Source organism: Cupressus sempervirens, chromosome 11 (assembly GCF_028749045.1).
Source record: "Cupressus sempervirens isolate cs-2001-9-10 chromosome 11, ASM2874904v1, whole genome shotgun sequence".
Lineage (NCBI taxonomy): Eukaryota > Viridiplantae > Streptophyta > Pinopsida > Cupressales > Cupressaceae > Cupressus > Cupressus sempervirens.
The window spans coordinates 618,290,183-618,301,153 of NC_143128.1; the positions used below are offsets into that span (position 1 = coordinate 618,290,183).

The following is a 10,971-nucleotide window of genomic DNA, read 5'->3' on the forward strand; positions in this document are numbered from 1 at the left end:
TAACTTGTAATTCAAAGCTACAAACAAGTAAATCTCATACAATTAACTTTTAACTCCAACAAAAGCTATGTGAACAACATCAAAACTGAAACTAAATAAGCAAAGCTTTTAAATGCCATTCTAACAATAATGTGAGTTCCGCACTACGAATTGTCCATATGTCATTCTTCAGTTATGTTCTTGTCATCTTAAATACTACTGAATTAATTTTTACCCAAAATAGAAATCCTGGTAGCGTAGACTTCAGGATATTTAAGCAGTCAGCTTTCTACTGAAAAAGTCGTAATGGAAGGGGACTTGTAAATGAAAATGTCTTATATATTGTAAATAAGAATGAGAGAGACAGTTCAATCCCTTCTTCATTCAACTTAACCAAGTTGATTTGGCTGCCATGCAATGCTGCCAACGTTAGTGGCAAGTAAATTCTAGCTTTGAGGAATCCAAGACACTACGCTATGTATCTCAGTGAACTTTTCAAGACTTTCAGAAATTACATCTTTATCTCACAATTATCCAAAACTCCTCGGCCAATGGCCTTACCCCTAATTATGTTATCTACAATTCGTCGTGGTCCTCATTTGATTCATCCTCAACTACATCGTCGATGATTTCCTCTTTAGCAGAGCTTTCTTCCGAGGCATCCTCATTTGACTGCTCCTGCAATGGAAGGCACAGAAAATTACAACGAAGGCAATGGGTTCTTCTTACAATTACACATATACGTCCAAACTTAACTAGTTACCTTTTCAGTGTCTTTTGTTGTTTCAATCTCTGGTTCTTCTTCCACTTCGTCCTCCTCATCAACTGTTGCATCAGGACTTACATTGAGAGTTGTCTTAATTGCTGAATAAATATTAGCAGCAAACTCCTTTGGGTCATTAAGGTAGAACCCACTTTCCAGTAATGCTGTCTGGTAAATTAGTTTTGCTGTTTGCTTTACACTTTCAGACTGCAAGAAAATTCACAGTAGCGAACAGACATTAATTAAAATATCTTTTCAAAACATACAATTTTAATTAATCTTTAAAAAAATTCAAACACAAGATGCCGAGCTCTGAGTTCCGAGTAAAATGCAGAAATTTTCACTATGCACTTTCAGAAAATGTATTGAACTAAAGAAAGTGAAATGAAAAACATGTTAAAAACATATTATATCAACTACATTGCAGACAAAAACGTAGGAGATTGCAGTAGACTTTCTGTTGCCCATCTAACAAGAGCTCTGAATTCTGAGAAAAATGCAGAAAATTTCACTATGTACTTCCAGAAAATGTATTGAACTAAAACAAAGTGAAATGAAAAACATGTTAAAAACTTATTATATCAACTACATTGCAGACAAACAAGTAGGAGATTGCAATAGACTTTCTGTTGCCCATCTAACATCGATGCAGGTAACCTATGCTTGACCCTCGTCATTGTTGCTATCTTGAATCACTGTTTATTGGCCTGAGGACACATCTAAGATTTTGAAAACAACACCTTATTCGACCAATGCTAACCGTGTTATTCCTTCAGAGAATATCAAAATCTCCCAATTCTATACAAACACCCCAAGTAACCAAGAAATATGTGCACTAAAATTAATGTTTATTAATCAAAATTAACTAAAACAAAAATATGCCAAAGCAAACTTATAGGACCAGGCAAAATGATTAAAGATAACAAATGAGATTGAATTGAATGAAGTATGAAACCAGATAAATCTGAAAAGGCAAGCGAAACATGGTGGTTTTTATAAGCATTCTATTTAGGACACAGCTTTTAGAAAATACCTCTGGTTCAAGAATAACTTTTTCTCGGAGTTCTTTAATAATGGGGTGCCTTGGATTGATCTCCAGGACCCTCTTCCCACGCATGTAACTTTGCTTGTTGGCATCTGATAAAGTTTGAGATTGCATAATTCTCTCCATGTTTGCGCTCCATCCATATTTTGAAGTGACAACAACTCCAGGGGTGTCAGCTAACCTGTTACTTATTTTCACTGAATCTACGTTTTCAGTGGAAAGAACATCCTTCCACCACTTTGTGAGATCCTTGAATGACTCTTTAATTTCCTTGTCCTTGGAGTCTTTCCCAAGCTTCAGTCCTTCTTTAGAAACATTCTGGAATTTCTTGTCTTCATAGTCCATCAAATACTGCATCAAGTACTCGTCAACTGGATCCGTGAAGAAAATTACCTGCAAATGGGCCATCTCAGACTTCAGTGCACCGGACTAGAGGATACAGCAGAGTCGTTTGAAAACTAACAACTTACCAAAATTAAACCATTAAATATTTTAAGCAATAAATTTTCTAATCTCTTAACAAGATCTAATATTTTAAGCAAATCAGGTTGTAAGTAGAGTGGGTTTAACAATGGAGGAAACTTTATAGTTAAGCATGTTCAAGCTGGAGTAGTATTGAGATGGGTGACCTCTCCGGGAAGTTCTGGTGCTTCACCTCTGTGAGCATCACCTATATCCAATGATTGCTAAGTGTTCCATTTATTCTCATGAGAGATGGGTTCATTTTGAATCACTACTAATGAAGCATGGGTCAATGAGTTTTGACTCAAAAATTACACAGTTAAATCCTAATAGCAATATCACAATTCAAAATCTAAAACATTCAAACAGCTACAAGATAAATCACACACCTCGTAGTTTTTCTTCCTCAGCTTCTCAAGGAATGGAGAGTTCTCCAGTTGCTCCTTGTTAGTACCAGTAATGTAGTAGATATCCTTCTGGTCCTTCTTCATTCTTGATATGTACTGGTCGAGTGATGTAAGTTTATTGCCAGATTTTGTGCTATTAGAACCCACAGAAAATACCAGTAACACCTTAGTAAAAGGACTTGTCCACAAACAAGCAAACAAATCATATGCTTTCAAAATGGGCAGTAGCAGTCACCTTTCAAATCTTAGAAGCTTTGCAAGCCTGTTTCTGTTTGATGCATCCTCGATTATACCTAACTTGATAGATTTTCCGAACTCACTCCAGAATTTGGTATACTTGCCCTTTTTCTCCGAATCTATTTCTGAGTCAGCATCTAAAATAAATGTATCCATTAGCGCATGATCCAATGATTGCCTTGACAGAGTATTTCAATGACTACAATAAGTATATTTCCACCTGTTCCCTAAGCCTATGGAAATGTGAAATTATGAATAACTGAATATGTCTTTACCTGTTTTCTCCTCATCAGAAGATTCATTAGGATCCTCTTCTGCAATACGACGAATCATGTCAAGAGCCTTGCGGATTAGCTTCTTCTTTATTGTCCGCAAACTGCTATGCTGCTGAAGCATCTCTCGGTTTACATTGAGTGGCAAAGTGTCTGAATCCACGATACCCTGCCATGTAAAATAAAAAGTGAGTCTATACAGTGCAGTGTGTATCATACTTATATATAAAAAGTTAAAAACAAACAAAACAGATTGGCAGGACCAACAACGATAGACACTAACCTTCAAGAAAGCGAGGTACTTGGGAAGAAGATCTTCAAACTCGTCAGAGATGAAGACACGCCTAACAAACAGTTTAATATTTGCCTTGCTGGTATAGTAACTCTCGTAGAGATCATGGGGAGCTTTTGGTGGGACAAACAAAACAGCCTTGAATTCAACATCACCTTCTGCACTGAAGTGGCTCCATGCCAAGGGCTTTTCCTCACTAAGATCCTGTCGAGAATGTGTAGTACATGTTTAGCAGACATTAAAAGTACAAGGAAATGAAACACCTCGAAAATCAAAATATCACAATGACAAATAGTTATGAGTGCAAGAGATCAAGCAATTGGTTAACATGTGCTAGAACTTATGCTATTAGAAATTTCAATTTCCCTCTCTGTACTAAATTTTTAATGAAGCATTTTTAGAGGCAAAACACTTGCAATTCTCACATATAGATTATTATTCATACTAAACAAAACACCTGCAATTCTCATTAAAACAGGACCGGGTTGAGAACCCACATAGATCATCACGTAATGCTTGTACACATCCATCTACTTGCACTTTGTCAGGCATGAAACAGATGACATTTTAGTTGGAATATAAAACGGCACAACTATAACTCATATCCTTTCACTTTAATACAAATACTCACTACGATACAGAGAAAAAAATAGTATTTCTAGCTAGTGAAAAAAGTAGATATTAACTCAAATGCTTACAGAATTAATGATTTTTTGAAGCGGTCATAATTGAGATTTCAAATTTATCTTTGAATTAAGCTTATTAGACAATATTGTGCTCTTTACAAAGGAAACCTGAGCTCAAATCCACAGAGACATTAAGGTAAACAGCACACTACTAGATGATACACATCCCGTCTTACGGTACCCTATAAAAAGGCGGCCCAGTAATGTCACCCTCTTCTCTTGACCCAAATACATTGTGCTTAAAACAATATTCAAAACCAATCAATTTTGAAACAAGACCGACACACAGGCCATAGGTAGACAGCACACTACTAGATGTGATACACATCCCCTCTTACGGTACTCTATAAAAAGGCGGCCCAGTAATGTCACCCTCTTCTCTTGAACCAAATACATTGTGCTTAAAACAATATTAAAAACCAATCAGTTTTGACAACAGTTTCATCAATTTTACCATATACACTTGTCTCCTCTACTACATTTAACATCCAAATTAACCAATATTTAGCTATAACACACGTAAATTTCTCTTTATCAAGCATTCATGCTACTAAAACAAGACATGCTTTCAAAATTCCCACATATTGAGCACTTACGTTACTAAAACAGCAGTGGACTTCACATTATCATAGATTTTCAAATGATATGTCTATCTATCCATATGCTTGCAGTTTTGACTATATTGTTGCTGAAAATCTTACAGTAATACTACAAATCATTTTGTCCATATATGAGTGCTAACATTTCTAAAAACAAAAAATCAGGATTGTTAAATGATTTAGCTTTCAAAAACATTATAGCTTAAAAGCCTTATGTTGTCTTATCCATGCATTTCGAGTCTACTGCTAAAGGCCTTTTTATTATCACCCTAGCTGACGCATTCACAATATTATGAAAACAGACCAGCCAAACTTTTAAGTTGCATTTCACAAACCTTTGAAAGTGAATGGTAGAAGTTGGAATATTCTTCATCGGTGACCTCCTTTGGATTCCGAAGCCAGACTGCCTTGACATCATTTAGAAGCTCCCAGTCATATGTCGTTTCCTTAACAGTTTTAGTCTTGGACTCTGGATGTAGTTGGTACAGGCAATAAAGAAGCATAAGAATAATATAAATATTCTCTATTTTCAACACCATCTAATGCTCGACAAACTAACTAAGAAAGGACTGTAAGGAGCTAAAAATTACTCACGCCAATTGGCGTTGTCTTATCTCAAAAGTGCAAGGTACAGAAGCAAAAGGAATATTTTATCCATATTATCCTTTAATTGTGCCATCAAATTAGTTTTAAGTTGACAGAAAAATTAGAAAGATTGATTGGGTATAAAAATAGCATACTAGATTCAGTTTCCTCATCTGATTCTTCTTCTTCAGAACTTTCACCTGCGAGAAGAGAAACAGGAGAAGCAATATAATCTAATTGATATGAAAAACAACATAATCACAACATATTTTCTCTACTACAAGCTAAAACTTCACAAATTTATGCTAAGATATAAACCTATGTTTGTTGCCAAAACTAGCGTAGGTGTCATAACAACACAAATTTAATCTTGGACGAAGAACTATTTTATTTTTTAACAGTTTTTCAAAAAGTCAAACGAAAATGAATTATTTTTACTACATATCTAAGTTCACAGTTAAACAATAATTTCACTCTCTTAATTTTACAATTTTAAGGAAATTTTTACTAAATATACTTAAATGCATAAACTTTGTGCACAATTCAAATGCAGAAATTCTCCTATAATTTATTTCAAAACATTTAATCATGTTTGCCTCACACTTATACTACTGTTTTTTTCTTGTACTATTTATTTAAATTGTTTTCCTTTTATATTGGTAGAGTCTTATTTATTCATAAGTACATCTTGATAGAGGGATTAAAAAAAAATTATTTTTTGTTATTGATATGTATATAATTATAACAATTTCTGATCATGTTAAATTTTGTCAGTATTAAGAGTATAAACAAAGCTGCATAAATATTTGATCTTTTTCAGTTAAATACCAAGGATTTCAGGGTAACCAATATGCCAAAGTTACTTGGAACATAATCATGGGTTTCATTCCTTTAGAAATGGACCTAATAGATTCTTTATATGCTATTCAACTTCACCAATAATAACATTATCATGGGTTTCATTCCTTTAAAAATGGATTTAATAGATTGTTTATATAGTAGTATTCAACTTCACCAATAAGAACATAATTATGGGTTTCCTTCCTTTAAAAATGGACTTAATAGATTCTTTATATGCTACTCAACTTCACCAATAAACTAAAAACTAGTAAACCAAAGACTACTTACTAACAAAAACTAGTTTTTTCAAAATCCTCCACTCGATGATTATAATCATTTCATTTATTAGCTTTCACAGGTTCATTTAATATTTGTTTCCATTTATTGTATAGCTTGTCAAAGTGTTATGTACACCAATTGCACAACTACATGTGGTTTATACCTCTCAGATAAACAGGACAATATGAACGACAAGCTGAAAAAGGATCAAAAATTTATCCTACATATAAATATAAAATTAAGTACTTGAAATTGGGATAGTCCTTACTCTTATCCTCTTCCTCAGTAGTTTCTTCGGTAGTTTCCTCATCTGCAGGAACCTCTACATCTTGTTCTTTGCTAGTCCATAGATAAATAGGGAAATTGATGAATTCTGAGTACTTCTTCACCAGTTCCTGAATTAAAACGCAAACCCATTAGTCTGCAATATCAATGAGTTGACATGCAATAAGTTTAATTTATAAATTATAATATATTCAGAATAAGTTGAGCACGCGTGAAATTATGTTTCTACCGCGAATCCTAGGAATTAGCACCATACCTACTACATTCCTTCAGAAAACCAGGCAAAAAACTTACCTTCAATTTACCCTGTTCCAAATATTCACTAGCTTCATCTTTGAGATGAATTCTGATCTCCGTTCCTCGACCAATTGGTTCATTCTCATTATCTTCCATTACTGCAAATGCACCATCAGCTTTAGACTCCCAAATGTATCTGCACGATTAGCCAACAGCAATTGACACCATAAGTAATATATCATAAATCAACAAAGTAGAAGAAATTTACAAAAGCCTCATCAAACCAGCATAATACAATTTGAAATCATTCAACTAAACTAATACAGAATTACACATCATTCCACACAAGTGCAGGCACAGAGCTTACTGTTTGTCATCATTGTGCTTGCTAATAACTTCAACGTAATCAGCAACAAGGTACACAGAATAAAACCCAACTCCAAATTGACCAATAAGGCTCAGATCCCCACTTTTTTGCATTTGTTCCAGAAAGGCTGCAGAAGTAAATAACCGGGCCAGTAAGTTCAAACTCTAATCCTGTTTGGTCCAATCTTTTACCGCTTGTAATATTATACAATTACTTGCCTGATGTTCCAGATTTGGCTATTGTCCCCAGATTCTTAATCAGCTCTTCTTTAGTCATTCCTATACCACGGTCACGAATTGAAAGAATCTTCTTTTCCTTATCCAAACTAATCTGTTAAAGATACAAATCAATTATTACACAGACAAACAAAAGACGGAAATGCAAGAAAGAAAGAAAAAGCAACATGACCCCCACTGTACATTTCCACATTTGAACACATACAGCAGAAAGGTATCTTCTTATAGAAACTTAGTATGTATAAGCAATAAGTTGCAACGAAACAGGCCTTCAAATTTTTCCTAGATACCCATAAAATGTCATTAGATTTTCTCAAAAATGAGACCTCTGGAATTTGGTTGCCACTTTCTTGTGAATTCATATAGTTGACAAATTCTAATTTTGGAATCATATCTATTCAATCAGCCACCGAATAAGGCTTCGAATCTTTGAGATTCATCTTTCATGTAATTGTTTTACGAGTTATTACAGATATTTTCTCTATGTTTAATTTAAAGCAACCGAAAGCATCTGGGATTTTATCAATATTCAACATTTTTAAGATTCAATTTTAATCAATGCCAAAAGAAAAGCCAAAGTTTAGCTAGGTCTAATTAACACTAATGAGAGCTTTGTTGTCAGCTCTGACCTGCATTATAAATTGACTGTTTTAAATGGATACATACTAACACTGAAGAAATATTAAAAAACTAGAATGAAAGGGGAATGAATCTAGCGGGAACTAAGCTGTTAATATAGACAATAGAAGGTATTCATCATAAATAAGGTAGAGGAATCAGACCATCCTGGATCATTAGTATATGACCAGTCCTGAAAAATATAAACAATTTGATGTACTGGTTGAATGAACAGTATACCGAAGACTTATGGACATATATATACATAATAGGTCCCGCTTGAGAAATGGACTACATTTCTAATCCTGGAAAGTCCTTTTCCAATAGCTCTCGAGTCTCAATAATAAGAAAACAAATGTTACGGTGCATGAAAAGGGCAGGGAAAATATAAGAGGTCAAGAGGAGTTTCAAAATATGCTAAGGAGAAAAGCCTTTGTAATGATAATATGAGCAGCAGTAACTAAAAAGATAAGAAAAACGATTATAGGTTCATTATGCTCTAGTAGCAAAACATAACCGATTACTCTGATGATGAAACTGGTTCAAACCCCAAAGGAAATTCAGTGGGCTAGCTGAGTAGCGTCCCCTCATTTGTCTAACAAAAACATATCGCTGGATGAAATTAAATTTACATATACGATCCTAGCATCTAATGAATATGTCTTGCAATTATGGGGCTGTTTAAAACAGACGTGATTTGAACTTAACTTTAAAATATCAGATCTGTCAACGACTTTCGATGAGATGTCTTAATCATATATCAAACGCTTCGTAATATCAAATTGACTAAATATTACTAAACAAAGCGACTACAATTTAATGCCCACGCATTAACCAAATTTTTCTTTGCGCAAAGTAAAATCTAATTTGATCAACCAGTAGCAAATACAATGTTCTACCTTGATTTCAAGCTTGGCATCCTCACCGTCTCCCAACACATTCTTGTCCGTAAGAGACAAGAATCTAATTTTATCCAAAGCCTGCATACAGATACCAACAACAAATCAGCATCCAACATTTGCCATGAGAAATCAAACGATTATGCGATTTTTTTATCAAGATTCAATGGTATAGTTTCTGAATTAAAGTAATACATAAAATGTTTTTTTTCTGTTTTTCCTTTAGACAGATGGATGGTCAAGTGCTTACATCAGAGGCATTTGAGATCAGTTCCCTTAAGAAGATATCCTTGTTACTGTAAAGGGAGTTGATAAGGATGTCCATCAGCCTCGAAACCTCAGCCTGGAATTCAAACTTCTGGGCATTGGCTCGCAGAGACTTCCTGGAAATGGATTCTGCCTCCCTGGAAAGAAACAGACAGCTTTTTAACTTGTATCATTAGGAGCAAAATCGAATGAGATAACTAGTGGCAAGTAATCCACACTTTTACAGCAGAGCTTCTCAGTTCAAATCATGATCAATCACGATCGGACAAGTCAAGTGCTGAATTCGGCTAAAACATAGAATCGAACGGACACATATTGTGATTTATGGGCAGAATCTGTTTAAGGTGATACATATGGGTAAAATTCCACAGTGGATGAGGGCAGTTGCAAGGTTTAACCAGCTATGATTCAATAGATCGCTCTAGCTGGTAGCAATGTTCAGATCCAATTCGCGAAAAGTAAAGCAAAACAGGGATCTGAAATTTGTCCAAAGAGATATGGCAGTGTTCAAATCCTGCGTGTAGCAATTCATCCAGTGCAGCAATATTCAAATATTGAGAGGACATGTTGCATCTTTATATGTACAACTCATGAATGTCAATGGCAAACTACTCAAACTAATCATGGGCATGGCTTAGTCCAACAGACTAAATACACTAAGTAATCGCGTCCGCGTCAAAGGAATTTACTGATTAAAGACAAATAAATAAAGATTCAGAGACTGGAGATCAAACCTCTGTGCAACATTGGCATCAGTTGAAAGTGCATCCGGGATGGCTCCAAAGCCCTCCTCAACCCTAGGAGAATCCACAACCTCATCTCCAGCGGCCGTTGCCTCCGCATTGGCTTTTACGTTGCGACCTGCACAAACCACTCACAACTTCAGGTCCCCATAAATCAAGCCATTTGTCCAAGTTGATCATATGATCCATTGAGAAATCCTCTGAACAATGGATGAAACCATAACTGGAAAAAATAACTTCAAAAAATCGAACAAATTAAAAATACTTCAATCATCCTTACTGTTGTCGGGAATGATGGATAGAAGAAAGAGCAGCAACAGCACAGTTGGCACAGCCAACTTCCCCATGTTGTATTTTTCCACAGATCTCTGCTTTTGTTGAATCTTACTACGAAATCGAATGTAGAAATAGATTGGCTCTGTTTATATATGCATCTGACTCCAATGCTCTCCAATGAATTAAGGCGATCAAGCGTAATCTTTTCAATTTGGGTTAGATTATTTGTTGAAATCGGACGGTCCCAATTTCTTAGCGTCGCCCAGCTGGCGTCGATCGGACGGCTGACGTTTATCCAGCTGAATGTAGAAACCTGATTCGTTAAAGCCCTTGCAAGATTGATTTTGATTGGATGGGTTTTGTGGCCCGTGAGTTGGAGGGCTCTGATTGGTTTGTTTTTGCTCTGTTGACTAGTTTTTAAATTTAAAGTGGCCCGTAAGCCCCAATACTCGTGATTATCCCGTATTGACCAAGTTATAGGTATTGTGGGGATGACTCTAGGTCAAGCTATTTGGGACAATTTTTTTGCAACGGATTTCAAGTCTATCTAAAGTCTTTTCCACATTTTTTCTAACATCTCATGGTTGAAGAGTCAAA

At 35.2% G+C, this 10,971-nt stretch overlaps 1 protein-coding gene across 1 annotated transcript; it reads right to left on the reverse strand.

The window, feature by feature from the left end:
• Nucleotides 1-297: 297 nt before the first annotated feature.
• Nucleotides 298-10,495, reverse strand: SHD (Chaperone protein htpG family protein). The gene is made up of 17 exons (XM_089809620.1): nucleotides 10,379-10,495; nucleotides 10,090-10,216; nucleotides 9,339-9,492; nucleotides 9,089-9,169; nucleotides 7,554-7,665; nucleotides 7,336-7,462; nucleotides 7,026-7,164; nucleotides 6,715-6,841; nucleotides 5,483-5,527; nucleotides 5,078-5,211; nucleotides 3,449-3,661; nucleotides 3,169-3,334; nucleotides 2,892-3,030; nucleotides 2,639-2,789; nucleotides 1,776-2,180; nucleotides 743-949; nucleotides 298-657 (listed from the first exon to the last, which is right to left on the reverse strand). Exons 1-17 carry the CDS (start codon nucleotides 10,443-10,445, stop codon nucleotides 556-558), a joined length of 2,496 nt encoding a protein of 831 aa, XP_089665746.1. The 5' UTR covers nucleotides 10,446-10,495; the 3' UTR covers nucleotides 298-555.
• Between the last annotated feature and the right edge of the window lie 476 nt (nucleotides 10,496-10,971).